Source organism: Gopherus evgoodei, chromosome 20, assembly GCF_007399415.2.
Source record: "Gopherus evgoodei ecotype Sinaloan lineage chromosome 20, rGopEvg1_v1.p, whole genome shotgun sequence".
In the NCBI taxonomy this organism is placed as follows: Eukaryota; Metazoa; Chordata; order Testudines; family Testudinidae; genus Gopherus; species Gopherus evgoodei.
Genome location: NC_044341.1, coordinates 12,133,058 through 12,154,889, shown reverse-complemented (window position 1 = coordinate 12,154,889; position 21,832 = coordinate 12,133,058). Strand labels below are relative to the sequence as shown.

At 48.8% G+C, this 21,832-nt stretch overlaps 2 protein-coding genes across 5 annotated transcripts; one reads left to right on the top strand and one right to left on the bottom strand.

The window, feature by feature from the left end:
- Nucleotides 1-5,037: 5,037 nt before the first annotated feature.
- On the top strand, nt 5,038-8,788 carry LOC115637709 (ras-related protein Rab-39B-like). Its single transcript, XM_030539210.1, has 2 exons — nt 5,038-5,252; nt 8,341-8,788. Exons 1-2 carry the CDS (start codon nt 5,038-5,040, stop codon nt 8,771-8,773), a joined length of 648 nt encoding a protein of 215 aa, XP_030395070.1. The 3' UTR covers nt 8,774-8,788.
- Nucleotides 8,789-11,391: 2,603 nt separating this feature from the next.
- Nucleotides 11,392-21,720, bottom strand: TAF12 (TATA-box binding protein associated factor 12). 4 transcript variants are annotated; one of them, XM_030539092.1, is made up of 7 exons: nt 21,602-21,720; nt 19,309-19,391; nt 16,479-16,730; nt 14,721-14,798; nt 14,215-14,329; nt 13,498-13,586; nt 11,392-11,868 (listed from the first exon to the last, which is right to left on the bottom strand). In XM_030539092.1, exons 2-7 carry the CDS (start codon nt 19,375-19,377, stop codon nt 11,833-11,835), a joined length of 639 nt encoding a protein of 212 aa, XP_030394952.1. In that variant the 5' UTR covers nt 19,378-19,391; nt 21,602-21,720; the 3' UTR covers nt 11,392-11,832. The 4 variants fall into 4 exon arrangements, with proteins under 4 accessions (XP_030394952.1, XP_030394953.1, XP_030394954.1 ...); XM_030539093.1 differs by lacking the exon at nt 19,309-19,391 and adding an exon at nt 19,615-20,004 and having other exon boundaries at nt 21,602-21,717; XM_030539094.1 differs by lacking the exon at nt 19,309-19,391 and having other exon boundaries at nt 21,602-21,717.
- Nucleotides 21,721-21,832: the final 112 nt, after the last annotated feature.

Sequence of the window (21,832 nt, the reverse complement as noted above, 5' to 3'; positions counted from 1 at the left end):
CAGTTTAAATTAACAGTTCTTTCCTGGGATAAAATAATCCAGTGGCTCTCAGCTTGTCTAGACTGTTGTACCCCTTTCAGGAGTCTGATTTGTCTGGTGTACCCCCAAGTTTCACCTCACTGAAAAACGACTTGCTTACAGAATCAAACATAAAAATACAAAAGTGTCACAGCCTCACTATTACTGAAAAATTGCTGACTTTCTCATGTTACCATTATAATTATAAAATAAATCAATTGGAATATAAACACTGTACTTACATTTTGGTGTATAGTATATAGAGCAATATAAACAAGTCATTCTATGAAATTTTAGTTTGTACTGACTTCGCTAGGGCTTTTTAATGTAGCCTGTTGTAAAACTAGGCAACTATTTAGAGAGTTTATGTACCCCCTGGAAGAGCTCTGTGTATACCCAGGGGTACCCGGGCCTCTGGTTGAGAACCACGGAACTAATCTGTCGGCTCTTTTTTTCTATTGTACCTAGTCTAGCTGTCACATTTCTTATAAAGCCACCACTGCGGTATCTGGGCCCATTAGTGTTTCAGTTCTGCAGTGATCACATGAGTTTGCCTGGTTAATGTGTCACTGGCGATAGGGAGGTAATTGTGTGGGGACTGTCAGACAGTGTTAATTCAGAGGAGTCCTAGGGTCTGTGTTATACCGGTGATCAGACTAGACAGTCATAGTGGCCCCTGCTGCCCTTACGCTCTGTGAAACTCTAGAACAGGGGTCAGCAACCGATGGCACGAGGGCCAATTTTTAATGGCACGCTGGGGCCTGCCGGGACCCCAGCGTGCCATTAAAAATCCTGCCGACGCGGCAAGCTGCAGGGTCCGCGCTCCTGGGCTGGAGCGCCGGACGGAGCGCAGCAAGCCGCCTGCCCCTCCTCCGCCTTCCCCATGAGTCCTGCCGCCGCGCCCACAGCGCTCTGGGGGGGTCGGGGCTGCGTGCTCCCGCGGGGCAGCGTTTGGCTCCGTGGGGAGGGAAAACGGCTCCTCGCTCATCCGGAGTCCCGCCGCCTCGCGTGCAGTGCTCTGAGGGGCGGGGCGGGGCTGTGCGCGTGCGGCAGCAACAGAACTCCGCGTGAGCCGGAGCCTCATGGTAAGGGGTCCGGGTCCGGGGCTTGGATAAGGGTTGGGGGCAGTCAGGGGACAGGGAGCAGGGTGGGTTGGATGGAGGGCAGTCAGGGAGCGGGGGGGGGGGTGGATGGGGCATGGGAGTCCCTGGGGTCTGTTAGGGGGTGGGGGGTGGATAGGGGTCAGGGCAGTCGGGACAGGGAGCAAGGAGAGTCTTGGGGGGCAGTTAGGGTGAGGGGGGGTCTCTGGACGGGATGGTGAAGGGACAAGGCACTGGGGGGGTTGGGAGTTCAGGGGGGGCTGTCGAGGCAGGGGTGTGGAGAGGGGTTGGGGCAGGCAGGGAGCTGGAGGGGTTGAATGGGTCCAGAGTTCTGGGGGTCCTGTCAGGGGGCGGGGAGCGATTAGATAGGCATGGGAGTCCCGGGGGTCTCTCTGGGAGTGGGGGTGTGGATAAGGGTTGGGGCGGTCAGGGGACAGGTAGGGGGTAGGGTCCTGGGGGGCAGTCAGGGGACAAGGGGCAGGGAGGCTTAGATAGGGGGTGGGGTCCCAGGATGGAGTAGTTGGGACAAGGAGTGGGGGGAGTTGGGGGTTCTGGGGGGGGCAGTCACTGAGCCCTGACCCCTCCTCCCCCCACAACCCTGTGCCCTGAGCCCTGCAGCCCCCCTCCCCCACAGGCCCCTTCCCTGAGCCCTGTACCACCCAGCCCTCTGACTCCTTCACTCCCTCCCGTGACCCCAGCCCTGACTCTGGCACCCCCACACATACCCAGCCCCCCTACCCTGACACTTGCATCCCCCTCACATGCCCCCAGCCCTCTGCCCTGGCTCTTGCACCCCCCACATCCCATGCACCCTGCACATCTCCACCCCCACCCTGAGCACCAAACGGGAGCTCCTGCACCCCCACTCACGTTCCCACCTGCTCCCCTCACACCAAATGGGAGCTGACCAGGTAAGTGCCCCCACACCCAAACCTCCTGCCCTAACCCTGAGCCCCCTCCCCCATTCTAGCTCCTGGCCGGACCCTTCACCCCCAGCCCTGTGCTCGGTCCACTCCCACCCTCAGCTCAGTGCAGAGAGAGGAAGAGAATGGGCCAGAACCAGGGAGAAGGTAGGTCCCCACTGTATGTGGGCAGGGCCGGGACTCCAGACCGGCACCGGGCTGAGCGGGTCCGGCAGCCGGGATGCCAGCTGGCAGGAGCTGGCAGATGGAACCCCTGAGCAGCAGTGGGCTGAGCCGCTCAGCCTGCTGCTGGTCTGGGATTCTGGCTGCCAGACCCTTCCCAGCTGGGGTCCCGGCTGCAGGCCCCACTCAGCCCACTGCCGGCCTAGGTGAACGGAACCCCAGACTAGCAGCGGGCCGGCAGCATAAGACCAACATTTTAATTTAATTTTAAATGAAGCTTCTTAAATATTTTGAAAACCTTCTTTATTTTACAATACAACACTAGTTTAGTTATATAATATATAGACTTGTAGAGACCTTCTAAAAAACATTAAAATGTATGACCGGCCCACGAAACCTTAAATTAGAGTGAATAAATGAAGACTCAGCACAGCACTTCTGAAAGGCTGCCAACCCCTGCTCTAGAATCAAAGGGTACGTCCAGACTACCCGCTGGATTGGCGGGTAGCAATCGATTTATTGGGGATCGATATATCATGTCTTGTTCTTGATCCCCAAACGCGCTCCTGTCGACTCCGGAACTCCACCAGGGCGAGCGGCGGTAGCGGAGTCGACGGGGAGAGCCGCGGCCATTGATCCCGCGCCGGGAGGACGGGAGGTAAGATACGTCAACTTCAGCGATGCTATTCCCCTAGCTGAAGTTGCGTATCTTACATCGACCCCCCTCCCCCCCCGGTGTACACCAGGCCAAACTGGGCAGGATTTACCTAATCTAGTCTCTTCAAGTTCTCACAGTGCTCTCATCACGAGCCTGGGAGGGGCCCTTTCCCAAATCCCACCCCCTTTGGGGTGGAACTTCTGTGGAGCCACATGGGGACAAATGGTGCTTCCTCCTCACCCTGTCAGCTGCCACAGCACGACGTGATGTAACAGGGGAGTCTAACCACAGACCGTTTTTGATTCGGTTTGTAGAACATCTTGCTGCTTGGTGGATTGGCAGCTGCAGGAATTGAACCTATGGACGCTGCATCTTAACCCATGAGCTGCTACTGCCTGCCCTAAAAGGCTCTGTTCTGTTAAACTTATAAGAGAGGCATCAACCTGGACATGTGTGGGCCAGACACTACTGGCAGGAGAGGGAATAGCGCCACCACATGGCGTAGGTGTGGGTTACGTCTGCTTGACACCAGTGAGGCAGTAAGGAAGAGTCTGTCACTGCAGCCTGGACTGATGTTTTCAAATCTTTGGGTGAACCCGGGCTCAGAGTCGAGTGAAGCTGGGAGCTGATTGTATTGATTCAAATACAAGTATTATGCAGGCCCCTCAGCCACCCAGGCACCAAGCATGTCCTGCATTACTTCACGCCCAGTTGCAATATCAACCCTTGGTCTTTGGCGTCAGCGTGCACAAGGCATGAATGAACACAACACAATACATGCCCTGTCGTGTCTTGTTGCTTAAACATTCTCCCAAGGGAAACCAGTGGCTCTGACACCAGATCTCTGCTTATCCCAGGGGCTCGGCTCATGCCCAGCTTGGCTGTAGCTGGATGGGGAAGAAACTGCCTTTAAAAGTGAATCCTATTAAGTGAATGTGAAAGTCTTTTAAATCTTCTCTATAATAGCATACTAAATCGTAGTCCATCTCTAGGGCCTTCCAGCCAAAGAGCTCAAAACCTTTAAATTGGGACTCAGGGTTTGTCTATAATCTGGAATAAAGTAAGGTGTGGATTTAAACCAGATTAACTATTCCTGATTAATCCTGTGTGTGGACACTGTTATTCTGGAATAAGTGTGTCTACACACAGGGACAGGGGGCCCAGGGCAATATCTGACACAGAGGTCTCCCACCCTTCCCCAGGGGGCCAAAGTGGTGGTGACTAGCCAGTGAATCCACCCTGCACTCACCCCATAGAGACAGTGCCTGTCCCATGGGGCCAGGCCCAGCTCCCCACTCTGGGTGTTGTGACCCGACACACAGGACCACAGCACTGCCCAGGTTTGGCCCAGCCACCACTTCATCATGGCTGGGCCAAATTTGAGATAGTGGTGTAGGACCTGGGGCACAGCGTTATTCAGTATCCCAGTGGCTGGGCCAAGCTGAAGTGGCACTCACATCCCATTGCACCCGGTCACACTGCTGCCCACTCATACTCCATGGGTTTGGAGGCCCTCTTAGATGGGAGATCTGGGATGAACTGCCCCTTTTGCACCCCTCTCTGGGCAGCCGTGTCCACACATAGCGTTAATCAGGAACGGCTATTCTGGAATAGCTCCCCAGGACAGTAGACAAGCTCTGTGCCTCCCACTGCCCCGTGAGGTCAGTACCATCATCTGTATTTCACAGGAGGGAAAACCAAGGTGCAATGAACTTGCCCAGAGACAGAAAGTGGCAGGGCCTGGAGTAGAACCCAAAGTCACCTGATGCCCAGACCTCACTAGTTACAAGGCCCCTAAACATAATCTTATCTTCTTAATCTAACCTAGTGCCAAGGAGATGCTTCCTCATCCCAATGTTTTGCATCTGTTTTGCTCGTTCCTTTCCTCTGACACACAGGACCCAGTGTTACTGAGCGGAGAGATAGTCCTGACGGCCAAATGTAGGAGCAATACATTCTCTCTGCCTTCTTCTATAAACACTGCACACTCAGCGGGAGGGGTGGCAGCTGCCTGCCTGGACATGAGTTAGAGCAGCTCTCAGCTGGAACCATCTCGCTCCACTTCCAGCAAGTCCCAACTGGCAACGGCATAGGAGTTCACTCTCCGGTCTGCAGACGCTCGGCTCCAGGCTTCTTTGTGGCTCGCAGGTTGCCTTGTCCCGCTGGGATACTCCGGATGGATTCGCTCTGGCACTACCAGTTCCGCATTATCATGCTGGGGGATTCGACGGTGGGAAAGTCGTCCCTGCTGAAGCGTTACACCGAGGGCGCCTTCCTCGACTCCATCAACCAGACGGTGGGGGTGGATTTCTACGTCCAGTTTGTGGAGCTGGAGCCCGGGCTCCGAATCAAGCTGCAGTTCTGGGACACAGCTGGACAGGAGCGATTCAGGTGGGTTTGCCAGGGGAGGATTAGACGTACGTGTAAGCGTGTGGACAGGACAGAGCCAGAGCCAATGAAGGGATCTTGAAAGCTGCAATGGGGATTAATACAGGTGCAGGAAACTCCAGGCTCGAGCGCAGGCTGTTTTCTTGCATCAACAATGCTGAGGAAAGGGGCTTGGTTAACAGGCCTGGAAACCAAAGGCCTTGGAGGGGGAAAATCATGGGCCATGGCTTGGTTAACTTCTCCCATGCTGCCCCTTGCTGTTGTGTCTCTAGCCCAGTGGTCCCCAAATTGGGAGGGTGCGGAGGAACATTCAGGGGGTTGCAGTGAGGCCTGGCCAGCTCCTCATGGGGGCAGGGAGGGAGCACCACTCAGCCCCCACTCTGCCCAGGCCCTGCCCTCAGCCTCGCAACTCCATTCCTGGCCCCAGCCCAGGGCCGCCCAGAGGATTCAGGGGGCCTGGGGCAAAGCAGGTGGCGCTCCAAGTCGTCGTCTTCGGGTCTTTCACTCGCCCCGCATCTTCAGTGAACTGACTGAAGAGCCCCCTGCCGCCGAAGACCCGGACCGCCGCTAGGTGAGTGGAAAGGGATTCTTGGCCAGGACTTGCAGGGCCCCTATGGGGCCCGGGCACATTGCCCCACTTGAACCCCCCCACTCTGGGCGGCCTTGCCCCAGCCCCAGCCCCAGACATGCTCCCAGCTGTGGCCCCAGCCTCGGCCTCCGTATCCCTGTCCATGTCCATCCCCACCCCACCCCACCCGGGGAGCTGCAGCCCTGTTCACAGCCCGGCTCCTGCGGGGGGACACACTGACAGCGGTAAGAGGGGGCACAACCCTGAAAAGGTTGGGGACCACTGCTCTAGGACAACTTGGAGGGATCCTAGATAGTCTCTCCAACTCTCCATGGCCTCTCTGCTGAGACAGGCAGCAAAGGGGACAGTTGGTGTCGTGCAGGAGAACAGTTTAGTCCATGGGCCATCCTAACCCCTGGGAATGGGACAGAAAGCTCCACCCCTATGCTCATTTCCTTTGGGCTGGATCCATTTACACATGTAAAGTGCCTGCAGCTATGCTCAAGTACTGCTGCATGGGGCTCTTTAGAGCGCTGGGGGAGTTTAAAGGCCTCACTTCAGGGACTCCCTTCCTCCCCAGCTCTTGGTGCATGTGTCATCGCCCTGCTAGGGTATGACAGGGGAAACTCATGGGGTTCCCCAGCAAACACTGGCTCCATTGCCCAGAAGAGAGGTGCAGAGTGGGAGGGAGCGGAGATCCAGCCCTTAATTATTATCAAAGGAATAGTACTGAGAACTACTGTTATACAATGGGGCTTCGCACCTGGGCTGGGGCACTGTCAGGAGGAGTCACACACTAGGTGTGAAGAACTTTCCAGCTAACACCACTGTGGGCACCTACTCAGCCCCCCACGCCCAAGGGCAGGACCTGTGGGATCCATGCTGGGGCGGGGTTTGAATGTTACTATTTGAGCCCTTCCCTTCCCCCCTCCATTGGCTTCAATGGGAGCAGGATGTACCCCAGGTTCTGAGGAAGGAAGGAAGGCAAGGGGTTAGCAACCACCTCCCAGGTAAGAGGGGAGTTCCAGCTCTGTGGCTGAGACTGCCAGGCCAGGGGGGATACAGGCATCAAAGCCTCATTCTTCTTGCTCTTGCTCTGGCTTGACATCAGTGTAACTCCACTGATCCTTCTGATTTACACCCAGTATAAGTGAAAGGAGACTCATGTCCCTAGGGACTGGACTGAGACCAGCTATCCAGTCCAGACCCGAGGCCCTTTTTAGTCCAGCACCTCAGGCGATCAGGTACAGAGTTTTCTGCTTCCTAAGCTAACGGGGAAAATTATTAACCAGCCACATGCCCGTTGAAAGGAACTGGCTGGGCACACCTGAAGCACCTGGGCCAGCCCCGAGATGTAGGAGAAAAGGGGCTTCGGAAGTCTCATTTACGCTCGAGGTTTGGCCAGTTTGTAACCAGTTAGTGACATGGGCAGCAGGTTTCCAGGAATTTCCCAAGAGTGGGAGCATTAGCACAGACAGGGCTCAGCTGTTTAATACCTCTGTGTTCGGAGCAGGCAGACACAACACAAAGGTGAAAATGCCTGCGCTGTTGCCACGGCAGGTGGGGCCAGACAGATGCCTGGGCAACAGCCGGAGAGTTTTCCAAAGACCTGTTCTAGTTCGAACCCAGACTGGTTGTAAACATGCTTTGTTCACACCCCACATGGTTAATTCTCTGCCACCAGCAGCATAAGCTAGCACAGTGACTGCAGGAGACTGGCTTGGAGTAACCAGCTCAGCCAGCTCTCAGGCGGACAGGGCATCCCAATATCCATTGCTCTACCTGCTACTGGGAAAGGGGTCCTCAGGACATTCTGCCCTCTGCCAAAGTCCAATGGGATAGCTGGCCAGATTTTCCTAACATGTACTGATATGGGAGCATAAACTGATACGATCATCAACCAAGCAACTGGCTCAGCTAAGAGTCACACCTGTGACATGAATCTGGTTGAACATGTACCACAGACAGATAATATATTTAGGCATTAGGGCTAGTTAAAAAAATTCCATCAAAACCATTTTGACAAAAAAAACAAAAACAAAAAAAGTTTTCCATGGCAGGCAGGGTTTTTTGTTATTTGTCTGTTTTGACAGGAGAAGTAGCTTTCCTCAGAACATTTAGTCAAAAAAAAATGATTGTCCCAAACTCAATTTTCATTCAAAATGGCACCCAACCATCTCACAGGACTTCCATTCTCCTCTCTGGGCTCTTTACACAGACTACCTCTCCCATGATGCACCATGACCAGGGATTCTTATGGGACGCATCACTTCTCAGTACCATAGAGAAAGGCTGTGCATCATGGGAGATGTAATCTAGTCAGAATAAGGCACCTGAACTACAACTCCCATTCTGAATTGAAGTTTTGGTTTTTGATATTCCACCAAAAAGCTGAAATTTTCTGCAGAAAAACATTTTCCAAGCAGTTCCACAAGGCAGCCTGTGCTGCCTCTGTGCCATAAAGATCTTAGGAAAGCAATAAGAGAATGCAGAGTCTCATGCCGTTCCCTCCTCATGTCTTAGGTCAGTGACTCGCTCTTACTACCGCAACTCCGCAGGGGCAGTGCTGATGTTTGACCTGACCAACCAAGCATCCTTTGAGAGCATCAAGGAGTGGCATCGGGAGATGACAGAGACAGTGAAACCTTTTCATGTGGTCTTTGTGCTGGTTGGGCACAAAAGTGACCTGGTGCCACAGCGCCAGGTTGAGCGAAAGGAGGCCGAGAAGCTTGCTTCTTCACTGGGGGCAAAGTACATAGAGACATCCGCTAAAAGCAACAGCAACGTGGATGATGCCTTCCAGCTGCTGACTTTGGAGATCTATGAAGCTGTGAAGGCCGGGATGCTGAGCCCAAACAAGGATTGGGATGGGGTGAAAAGCAGACTGCCACCCACAGAGGAGCCCAAAGTACAGAACCTGGGAAAACCAGAGAAGCAGAAGAAGTGCTCGTGCTAGCCTGACATTGTAGACTAAGAAGCCAGAGTGGGCTATCATCACCCACCTTCCCATATGAGACCTGGCTGCCGGGCAATACTATATGCAAGGACAGTCACAATAGCCTCTTCTAACAGGCTAGTAGTTCCCGTTAACCTCTCCCATCGAAGGCAACAAACGGAATTGGAACAGGTAATGTTTCCATCCACTCATGTCCAAATGCTGCGGGATTACACAGCACCCTCTGTGCTTGGAGGAGATTCCAAATAGGAATCCAGTGGTCTAGGCACTGGAAAAGACTGGAATTTACACTTGGATGCAAAGTTAAATACATTTTATTCATATTTCTGGTTGCCTTTAGCATTAAACGGTTAGAACAATAAACATGCCAATGAAAATGCCAAGTGTCGCCCAAGTGGCATAAACAGCGACACTAGACTCAGGAGGTACCTGCAGATTCGGAGGATTTAGAATCTCCATGGACACTGCATTTTCTACAGACGAAACATTCTTCCAGCCATCCTGGTTGTGAAGCACTTCCCAGCCCTGATGTTCAGCTCGGAGTCTGCAGAGCCACGCAGCAACAGCCTATGAAGCACCCCCACCTTCTCCCATTCTCATCAATGTGGCTCCTCATGTTAAAACCCACAAGTTAACAGTAAGGGGTGTTTTGCTGCAGGTTGTCCTGCCACCACCTGTCCCTCATGTCACTGGACTTCCCCTTCGCTTGAAAGGACACGGCCTAGGAACAAGGCTGGAAGTTTCTAATATGAAAACAGTCACTATGTGGGCAAAGCAGCTTCCCTCTCAGGCCCACTTAGATTTAGCAATCTGGTTTTAGGCCAACAGGACTGGCTATTTCCACAGGCTGTGTTCTTGTGACTATGCAAGATACTGAAATGCCTTCAAGACAGAACAGGGTAACTTTCACCTCCAGGTTACTGGTTAGAATCTAGACCGTGCTGATGGCGTTTTTTTTTAAACTAGGATCTGTTGGCTTTTTAGGTGACCACTATAAGCAATTAATTGGGCAGGTCTCCAACCAGTTTCCAGACCAGGCTGTGGTACCCAAACTTGATGTTCCATCCATTCACTTCACAACAATTTTTTAAGAAAGTGGTACGTGAACCAATGAAGTTTGGGATCCACTGTTTTAAACCACATCATAAAGAACCATCTCTACAACTGGTCCCTACAATGGCAGTCTTAGTGGAAAGACTGAGTATTAGATGGGCGCAGCGAATGGACAACATTCACACTTAGGAGCGCGAATCCCCATTTTGGAAGGACCCTGTCAGGGATCAGAATGGCAATTTAGGACACTCTGGACACTGCCTATGCTGTCAGGAACTGTTCAGGCACTAGCACTGAACTTATGAAGTTAACCAATCTCAGCAGGATTCTTGCAAAATCCCCTCTTTATGGGATATACCATTGTATTATTAATGCATAAATAAAGGGAACCGGTTTGAGGTAGCTGGACTTCTCAGAAGGGGCTCTTCAGGAACGCTTCCTCTGGAGGCACCTTGGGGTCCCCACCGGCAGATGGAAGTTTGGCCAGCAGAAGCCTGTCACAGTGCCACTCGAAAGCCACACTCAGCTTTGGTAATTATTGAGGGTTGGGGGTGTTTTACTAACCGGTTGAGGACATGTGTAAGTGCTGGAGACTAAATAAAGTTTAGCTTTAAGTGAAAGCACTCGTGTTGTCCTGTTTGTGCCAGCCATCGATCGGTCAAACGGCTGTGTCTCCACTGATTTATTTCCTGACACCACTTCGCACAGAGTAAAAGTTACCAAGAGCTTTGGGTTCAAAGAACCCCAGGTAACAAGTTGGCCAACCAGATAAGAAGTCTGGATTTTATCTGCGGTGCAGCCTTTAGTTTGGAAAGCTCATTTTAGGACCATGTATATATTTCAAAGCCTTTGGGGGCAGCTTTCAATTTCATCCCTGTCGACCCAAAACTCAAGAGGTACAGATTTAGGAACACCCCTTACCTTTCCTGTTTGCAATTTGAAGAACCTTTCCCACCTGATTAGCAGAGTTACTCGGGTCAAATTTGTGGCCTAAGCTTCAATTTCTTTTCTGAACAGTTTTAAAGTGAGTTATGTGCTGGTGAAATGTGCTCAGCTGACAGCCCTGGAGACTGAAGACTTCCATTTGGCCATGGAATAGCACATGCTTCCATCCCACCATCCCTGATCTGCAGGGAGCCAGAAGGAAGTCCGGTCTCCATGACTCACCAAGTCTTTGGCTTCTCTGCTGCAGCTGTCAGCCCGGGCTCCAGTCGGTCTTAATGCAAACCTTTGTGCACTAGGAACTGGACAGATACCATTAGTTTATTTCAAATAGGCCAAACAGCCAAAAGATGATAGGACTTGTGGTCACTACTCACCTCGGCCGGATTTCAACTGGCTTAGAGGCAAAATGGCCTGTGTTGTCCCTTACCAGTGCAAGAGCAATCCCCTCCATTTTGAACCTAAACCTGGCATGTCCTTTGAACACCCCTGCAGCAAGCAGCCCCTCTCTCCTACTGCCTATAGTTTTAAATTTTAAAACTATAGGCAGTAGGAGAGAGGAGTTGCTTATTGCAGGGGTGTTCAAAGGACATCAAATGCAGAAGCACGAGACTATGCCCATCTTTAGATTAATAATTTCTTTATTAATGTAAAACAAATGCAAGTATTTATATAAACACTGACATTACAAAGTACTTGAACTGGCAGGAGGGAAGGAGGAAAAACGAAAACCTCTACAGATGCTTCTAATACTGTCCCAAACAAGATCAAAATGCTCTGTTCCTTGGACAATCAATCACTTATACAATAAACCACTTTAAAGGTCACAAATAAAGTCTTTGTTTCAAGATACAATGTGCTCTGATGGGGGGCTGGGGAAGGGGGGCATATAATGGTTTTTGGCCGATCTCCTCAAAGTCATAGATATTGCTGCACTGTTAATAAAAAATAGATGCTTCTCTGTAAAGCATTAAAAAAAATATCCCATGGATGGTGTCATGGAGGCTTCAGCTTAGAGGCAGATATCCCAAAACGCACAGTTGTCTCCCTGCTATTCCTAGGGGTTATTTCTTGGTTGTTTTGCGGATCAGTGCCATCCTCTGAAATGATAAAGGGAAAATACAGGGAACTGAGAGTCTGGAACATGGTTATTTCCAAATCAAGCTGGGAACATGGCTATATAGGAATGAGATTGAAGAAACACAGGGTCCACAACAGGTTGCTTATGCAATACCATATGTTGAAAGTAAGGTCTGGTGAACACTCGTGATGTATCAAGAACTACAGACACAAGTCCTGTCTACAGTGGCCTTTAAACACTTTGGGAACCACATTTTAACAGTTAAGATGGGCTCTAGCTAAATCCATTTGTAACTTGATTTCTCTAACTTGTGGGAGAGGCCAAATTATAAGCCATGCTGAGAAATGTTCCAGCCTGGATCCTTCTCAGGCTTGTACATGCCTGTAGGCAACGTTCTACCATGAATTAGCCCGACCTGTGTTTAAACATGGTTCTTTAAGCCTATCTGAATCTTAGCTTGGATAGATCCATAGTCAGAATGTTTAAAAAAAGAAAAAAATGTTTTTCAGAGAGTGTGCTTCTCTCTTTGGGAGAAATTCTGTCCGCAGTCATCATTTCCGTTTGGTGATTCTACTTTAACCCTAATTTCACTCAGTCATTAGCACATTTTAAATATTTTACTTGCATTGTGCACTGAATCAAAATCCACATTAAGGCCCTCCGTCCACACCGGCACAGCATTTTATCCCCGGTGTCAGAAATGGAGCTGTCACATTACCATGCTGGTGTGTTTCACGGGTGTAGAGATTTTTATTGATGGCTTTGGCCTTTGACTTAAACTCCAGTAACTTCCAAACTAGGAGCAAGGCAGAGACCAGTACTGAACCAGTAACTAACAGCTGAAATTCCAGGACAAGCACAAGTGCTCTTCCAAGAGGAGCCCCAGCCAGATATTTAAGGTCGGAGAGGAAACAATTTTCAGCTGCCCCTATATACAATGGCAACAAGTCACTTGCTGCAACGCTGTAGGGTAACCATTTGTTTCCAGTGGAAAGGACTCTGCAGCTGTCCTGCAGTAGCTCAGTAAGACCTGGGTCACTGTTAAATACACGCATGGCTGCTGCCATTAGCTGACAGAGCCATCAGCCATACATTTTAATGCAGTGTTTAACAAAAAAACCAGTCATGCAGCATTGTCTCATGGTCATGGTTGTGTTTTGGCTCCTGAACTGAGTGCCTTCTCCCTGACCGCTTAACTGCCTGTGGATGAAGGGTTGTTTTGGGCTCCTCCTTGGAGCGTCAGAGGCTCGGTGAGAATTGCTCTCCAGCACTGTCATTACTAACTGCAAGGTCCACTGTGCAGGGAGCCAGTATGACAAACTAGCAGTCTCCCCTATGGAGTCTCCCAACAACTGAATCTCTTCCACAGCTTGAAGGGTGTGGCCACCAGTTAGAAGCGAGAACCTAGCAGCAGCAAGGAACCTCCCTGGCTTAGATTGTCGCAGCCCTGGGAACACACTGCAGGGGGAGTCTAAAAGAATATCCAAGCTCCACACACTCATCAGGATTCCCTTCTTTCTTGGTCGCAATACAAGAGTGGAGATGAGCAAGAGCAGCCCTGGCACGTGTGGCGGGAGTTGGACAAGGACTCTGCTTGTATTGACCCCCCTACATTTGGCTTTTAGTGCATTCACAAGGGGCTCCTCACCTGTTTGTGAGCTTCTGTAGTGCAGGCTTTTTTGTATGGCCGGATTTCTTCAGAACCAAAACCTGGGATCCACATGTTCCACTGGCGCTCTGGAACAGAAAGAACAGATCACTGCCTAAGAAAGCTGTGCACAATGCCCAACACAGGGAAGCCCTCAACGTACCAGAACAATAAGAACTAGTTAGAAATATAGTAAGAACTATTCAGTGAACCCTCCTGGTGCCAGGTCTGCAGATATTTCATGAGAAATGGGGATGCTGGAGAATCCAGACTCCAGTGACTAAAGGCATTTAAAGGTTATTTATTGTTTGTACTGTGCTTGCATCTAAGGACTTGAGTCAGGCTCCTGTTGGGCTAGATACTATATACACCTATTATAAACAGCCCCTACACCAGAGATCTTACAATCCAGGTTGCAAAATGGTACAAAATGGCATAACCATGCATAGGAATAGGAGAGTTTGGAGGAAGAGAAACATTTAACTTGTCCCTGATTCCCAGCACGACGCCTAGACAGCCACCCTAGGCTCAAGCTTCCATGTCTCTGCTTCCACACATTTCAGTTAGACTATTTCCCTCAAATGTCTAACTAGGGTTTACCCTAGTTGTGTAGTGTGTATCCAGATCCCTACCCCAAGGCCTAGCACGGACAATCCCTTTTCAGGTAGTTCTATCCCTCAGTTCTGTCTCCTCACTGACAAGATACAAGTCTCTTACCGAGATGCAGCTGGACGTCCTTCACTTCCAGAGTGTTTGATTTGCGATGCCGGGCGAGCTGGCAGGCAGCTGTCACCACGCTCTCAATGAAATCATCAGCGATCTGCAACAGCATCTGTGGGGGAGTAGGGGGTTGAAGAAAGCAGCACCTCAAACCCCTTCACATTATTTTTTGGATAACTGTTACAGTCAATGTAGTGACCACTATGAAATTCAGCCCTCAGGAGCCACTGCTTGCTGAAAACAGTCTGACCACACCCTACAGAAAATCCCCTGGGACGTCTGGGAGAGTCACCAGCAAGAGACTGGTTGGTAAATTAGAATAAATACCTCTGAGCACCAGCAATGTATATGGACCTTCAGCACTATGTCCGATGCTGACCAGAGCTTGTGTAACAGCACAATAGTATGAACCAATCCTCCCTGTACTGGGTAAGGGGCTATGACAGCTCTGGATTGGCCCCGCATGTCCCATTTTACTGTACGGGTTGTCACACACGGCCTACCTCCTCCACATCCTCATCCAGCTGCTCATTGGGATCCACCTCTCGCACCAGGTCCTGCAACTTCTTCTTGGTTAAAACCTGAGGGGGAGAAGGGGATGATTTTCCACACTGCATTAGCAATCTGACTGGCAATACACAGCACAGCAGCAAAAAATAATAACAAAAATTCACTCAAACTGCCCCCAAAACTGTAATCAAATGTCCAGGCTATACACAGTACTGACAAAATGGAACGGCACAGATAAACACTGGGCAATAACTAGGCGTTCTCAAACCTACTTGGCAGCTGCAAACAAAGCAATGGCCAATGGGCCGGAATAGTGAATAGGGCCGTCCTCTCACGTGAGACAACATTTGCTACCATCTCTTTCATAGCAAAATACTGTTGATTAAAGTGTGCTGACAAGAGAAAACAATTGCATAATGAGAACTCTTGAAGGGTGGACTCTAAGTACAAGGATAATTTCAGTAACTGCAGGGTTATATTATGGGCGAAAGATAATATTTTACATTTCTATGGTGCCTGTCATTCAGAAGTGCTTCAAACAAGATACATACACCACAGCTGGGCGGAGGACAGCAGCCAATCAGCACAGAATATGCTGCACAACAGCAAAGAACAGAGGGAGGATTTTATTAGTTATTGAGCATCAGCAGCATGCTGATTGTTGCAGGATATAGAGGGACAGTTATCACCCTGTCCCAAAAGTCTTACAAGATAAACTAGATACATTTGGTTCAATGACACTGAGGCAAACCCCTTCTCTTTTGAGAAGTGCCAAGGAGCTGAATGTCCACAAAGCCTGAGTTTAAAAAGCACCAGAAAATCTACACACAAACTGTGCGGCAGTCAGTCTGTTTCCCAGGGTAGAATGAAAGGCTAAGTCAAAGCTACTGGGATCTGATCTGTGATTCCCACAAGATTAGGGAGTTCAGACATGATTATGCTGTTAAGCCACCCCCCTCCAGGGGAGTACGACCTTCTTTCCATCTCAGCTTCTCTCTTGGTTCTTCTGAAGTGAAGCAAAAACCTACATTCTAGCCCCAGCATTGCCACAAGAATGGGACTGCACGGGATGGGGGATCTCTCTGCAGAGGAACGCATGGTGTTGGAGACGATTGAAATCAGATACCTTCCTTTTTTTGAATATGTCCCATTTTGTTGCCAGAATGCATCCAATCACTGTGTGTGCGTTAAAAACTGAAAACAAGTGTTGCATTATATGCGTAAAATGGCAGCTGTTTGACTGTGGTGCTGCTTCCTCATTGTCCCGAGCAGCTATAGGTTATCTACACACACAGTAGGTTGGAGCCAGCAATCTGATTTTAGAAGCCAGGTTTAAACTGACCTTTTGACTGTTCTGAGCTATTTCAGGGAGGCTGGGGAGGGGAATCTAGCACACTGCCCTACACTTGTTATGATGACCTACAGCATTGGAAGACAGATTTTCATTGTAGTCAGTATTTTGTTTTTCATACAAGCCACACTTAGAATGGGATTTTCTGATCTCTCCCTGATGTGCGTCACTAGGAGACTAGATGCAACCTGCAGCTGATCTATACAGCCTGTGTCTGATTCAGATTGTAAGGTCAACAGAAGGAGGAACCGAATCTCTGTGTAGTGCTGGGTGAACTGTGGGTACTCAACTGATCAGTTTAATTAATGTAAAATATTTCCAGGTCATTTAAGGGAGAGTAATCAAACTATGAGAGGGCCTGAACAACTCCCTGCTTGCCCAAGATCTCAAGTGAAATTACCTGGTTGCTTTCAGGACTTAGGCGTCCCCCTCCACTAGGAGTCCCTGGCATCTTTGCCACAGTAGTACTGTTTGCCATGGAGCTCTGTGGTGGCGTGTTGGCTGGTTCTGGCTTTATCGAGGAGAAACTGGATAGGTTGATCAAGGTAGATGGGCCAAACTGGTTCATAATCTGCTGGGCTTTAGTCTTTAAATCATACAGCTTGTCAAGATCCTGCTTCTTTTTGTGGTTGTGAGGACCCAGACCAATCAGCTGGAGAAGGAAAGGAACACCAAAATTAACAATGGGGTAAAGGTGTGAATTCAGAGATTGGATTTCACTCCCTAAACTCTCTCTCACTATCTGTACTAAGACTATATCCCATAGGCAGTGCTTGGAGGCTTTCAACTTAATCTGATACATCTAAAGACACTTTGAGAGGAGGAAGGACGTGGGTGGGAAAAGGAAAATAATTTTGTACATTAAAAATAAAACTTTAAGGGAAGGCATTATGGTTGCACAGATTTCACTGAATGGCAAACCGATGATGGGTGTGAAGTCTGACTGAGCCAGCCTGAGTATATCCTGAGAACGTTGCATTCCCTCTTCCAGTCTAACACCAAAATTCAACCCAGGCCTGAATCCTCCAGACTGCAAAAGGTCTTTTCCCTCTTCTCCACCTGTGCCTCTTTGGAGGTCTCCATACTTACTCCTACTGGCAAATTAATGACAACCTCCTGAGGTATAGTTGGGAAGATTTCACTAAAGAGGAAAAAATCAGATTATAAACTCCTCAAGGCAGGGACTGCCTTTTCATTCTATGTACAGCGGGGCCTGGTCTATGACTGGGGTCTCTAGGCACTCTCACCATATGAGACTCTCCATTTTTACATTTCAGACATCTACTTAGTTGGGAAGAGGGGAAAGCTGAGTACAAGCTCCTTATGTAGCTGCATTGGTTAATACCTAACACAGAGCAGGAAGTCACAGTTCTAGCATCTGCCACATAACACCCACAATGCATTTCAAGTCTGACTGGTAATTATTCCCAAACCAAGATATTTCCAATAGCAGGGCAGTTTTGCAACGAGAACAGATATTGAAAGGTTGGCGTAAGCCCTAGAATTCAATTTCACCTATAAACCTTGTCAGCATTAAGCCAGGTCTCAAAAAGTGACATGACAGTAGAAAACCCTCCTTTGCCTCTAATTCCATTGATTTACTTGATTCCTCACTTCAGTTGAGGCTTTCAGCTGCACAACATGGAATTTAGTGGACTGTCAAGCAAAGGTCAGGACTAATTTCATACGCCTAACTAACGGCCTGCTCTTTCCAGATTAGCCATAAGATTCTCAGACTAACTCATGTCATAGGCCACTAGATACCAGATAACCTTTGGACCGAATCCAAACTGGCAACCTAGATTAGTAAATAAGGTGTAGAACCTTGAGACAGCTACTCTTCCTAGCACACTATTACAGACCCACCACTTGGCTTCCTTGCAGTCAGATCTGTGGCCCACAGCTCCATAATAGCATGGCTCTGTCCAAACTTGTGTTCTTCATTTATCACCAACAACGGTAAAGGAAAACTGCAGCGATGAGTACTAATACACAAATATTTATTAAATTGTTTGAACTATCAGAGTAAGAGATTTCAGATGCTTTTACAAGTCTTTCACTGTTCTACTATCTCAGTTCAATGAATGCAGTTGTCAATGGGATTCCTGCTTCTGCCACTATTTTGCTGATAGCTCAGCCAATAAGTAGGTGGTTACATAGAAAATGCATCTCACTATTTGAAAGGACAGATATTAAGCTGTGAAGTGACTTTTAAGTGAAAACTTTTATAGCAGCCTGTATTAACTCTGAAAAATCGTATTGCCTGTGCATTGAGGCAAATGCATTTTCCGTGTCTGAACATAAAACTGGTTGTGATGACAATTTTTGTATTTCTGACTTTTGTTTTAAGTGATTTTTTCCCCCTAATTAGATTTTGGGGTCTCAAATTCTCTTATACAGCAGTTTTCCTCAAACTTTTCTACAAAACAGCACCCTTTGGAAATGTCTCTTCTCACAGTGACACAAGTGATGCAAGCTGAAAACAGGCTACCAGGAAAAAACAAAAACAAAACAGATCAAGAACATTCCCAATGAAGGGAAATAATATTTTCTACCTTTTGTAGAAAATGTGATTTTCCCCTATAACTGCATTAAATTCTTTGTTAGTTTGTATTAATTCACACAGAAAAAAATCACACAAGAATGCTTAGCCAGTTGATATTTTAGTGTTTCATTCCAATGCTCAAAGTCATGCACCACTGCAAATATATTATGTATCTTTTTCTTTTTAAAAAACAAACCTAAATGCAAGTTACTTCATGTAACTCTGATATCAACTTCTAGCCCAATGTTAACAGATTTTAAAATAATGCAAAATCCTTATGTTCATGTCTTGGGATGTTCTTCAATCGTACAGAGCCCTATAAGCTCTTAGTTGGCATTTCTGGTGCAAGGCCCCTAGAACATACTGCAAGAAGCAGACAAAAGGATTCCATGATTCTTGCTTCTGACACTGGTTCACTGGGTGATCTTGGGCCAGTCACTTAGCCCCATGCCTCAGTTTACAAAGTAGGAAATCTTACCTACCATGGAGAGGTCAGAAGATGTGAAATGCTTTGAAATCCTTGGGCAAAAAGCACTATATTAATGCACAGCAATTTTTACCCTGACCTCTAATTTCAACCTTTGGGCATAATCAAGTCATCAGAACACAAACAAGATGTGGATGCACAGGTTTCAACTTCAAGTCCTACATGCCACTTCATGGCAAGCTCAAGCAATTTACTCACAGCTATCTGAGTGTCTAGATCTTTAATTACATCAGCAACTGCTGTGGGCCCAGTGAATGGAGAGGCCATTTTCCAAAAGTTTCCTGTAAGTAAATAGCCAGTGTTAACCTAGTCTCCCCTCCTACTGTGCTACATACTTCTCATTCCCACAAAGATACCAGTTGTTTTGCATGTCACCTACCATATTATAGGAAGATCAAAAGGAAACAAGCTTCAGACAACAATATGCACCACAACACAGGTATGCCTTGTCCTTATTAAAATGATTAGATGTAATTTTTCTGGGCGTTTAATATGAAGCCTTACTTTAAATAGTAATTGTGAAGCTAGCATATCTTGTCTTCTGAAGTGGCAAGGTATTTCACAGGATCCTCCAGGGTGAAGGGAAGTCTATGTTCACATCAAATCTTTGTTTTTAGGTTAAAAGTTTAAGAACAGGGCAAGTTGGTACTGGAGTAGAGGGCACTAGAGTACAGATTTTTGCAACAACAGCTTTCTTCCACAGCAGGACTATGCCCCATGGCTTGTACTGATGCCACCGGCACCTGAGTAATCTGTATTGCAACTGAGTAAGTATGACTACTGCAGCATTAGACTAGAAGATGCAAGTCTACACAACAAGGTAACTTGTCGAATCATTCATCAGAGTGCTTCCAGCTCCCATTTCCAGGAAGAAAAGACATGAAGCAAAGAAATCTGTACAGAGAAGTTAAAAGTAATCTGCAATGGATTTTTTAGGAAATGTGGATGTACTTTCTTTTTGGCTTCTTTATGATGGATAAAAGCTTAAAGAGTTTTCTTAATAGCTTGCTTTTTAATTTAGAAACATCAGGACTGTCAAGTCTGGTCATCCCTTCCGCAAACATGGTCCACTGATATCCACAGATTTGCGGGGTTCTAAAAATATGTTTTTACTTCACATTTCCAGGTCCAAAGTCTTCTAAACAAAACACTGCAGGATTTAACATGGTCTAAGTATTTGTTTATTCAACACGTGTCACTTTGGACAGAGTAGGCCATTTTTTCCCCTTTAGAGATTTTTTTTTAAAGCATACTTCCCTTTCACTTCAAGTTTTTCTCTTAGCTACCAAAAATATAATATGGCATCTCCAATGATATGCATGGAAAAGGAACATGCATACATTTCCTAAATGTGAGAACGTAGAGGGAAATTTCAGTTTCTCCTAAAATATAGTTGTACCCACTTTCTGAAGTAGTTTTTCATTGCACGAACAACTGAATACTCCATGAGAGCTTACACATGTTCCAGTCATACGGTAAGAGTTCAGAGCTTTCTCTTTCACTTTATAAACTCCAGTAAACCACAACTGAAGTGATTTTTCACTTAAACTGTAGGAAGTCATTGGGCAATTAAATGGATCTGCCATCTATTTACAAATCTCATTTGAAACCAACTTTTTATCCTTAGAGCTTTTCCTTCTGCTATTTTTCCCTCTAAGGCGTTTAAGAGCTAGAGTTTGGATTGAAGATGTGAAGTGCAGTCTAACTTTATTTTGTATGGCATTTGAATTTAGGACCCCAGGATAGGGTGACCAGATGTCCTGGGTTTATAGGGACAGTCCCGATTTTTCACACGTGCTGTCTGGTCGATCTACCCCAGGATGAATGAAAGATTTGGTATCCCTGACATCCCCTGGCTCTTGGCTGCACTGTACCCACCTAGACAGGGAAGAAGGGCGCCCTGCTGGGCTGGAATAGACTCCTCCAGCAATGACTTAAAGTTGGTGTCATTCCCATGGCGTTTCACTCCCAGTTCATGCAGCCCAGGCTCTGCAAGGGGATGCTAGAGATTCACCCCCACCCCTAACTCCCCATGCTGGAGGTGCCTCTCTGGTGATGCCAGAAGAGCAGGACCGCTCCCTAGAGTCTCCTAAGGCTTAGCCCACCTGGGATCCCAAGGCGGGGGGAGCCCTCAACCCCCCGCTGGGATCCTGCCTGGGAGCCCTCAACCCCCCCGCTGGGGTCCTGCCTGGGAGCCCAAGGCGGGGGGAGCCCTCAACCCCCCGCTGGGATCCTGCCTGGGAGCCCTCAACCCCCTGCTAGGGTCCTGCCTGGGAGCCCAAGGCAGGGGGAGCCCTCAACCCCCTGCTGGGGTCCTGCCTGGGAGCCCAAGGCGGGGGGGAGCCTTCAACCCCCCGCTGGGGTCCTGCCTGGGAGCACGGGGAGCCCCTGACCCCGCTCGGGTCCTGCCTGGGAGCACGGGGAGCCCCTGACCCCGCTGGGGCGGCTGCTCCCCCCGAGCAGACTCGCCCCGGGGGGGGCCCGCACTCACCAGCGCCCCCGCCTATCGCCCCATGTTCCGCGGCCGGATCCCCCGGCTGAGCTGCTGCCGGCTCTGCGCGGCCCGCCCTGACCCTCCTGCAGCAGCCTCCTTCCGGCGCCGCCCGGAAACACTCACCCCGCGCCCAACCTGACACAGCGGGCACGCGAACGACTCTGGGCATGCGCACAACGAGCCAGCGTCCCAAAAGGCGCATGCGTCAACTCCCCACCCCGAGAGGGC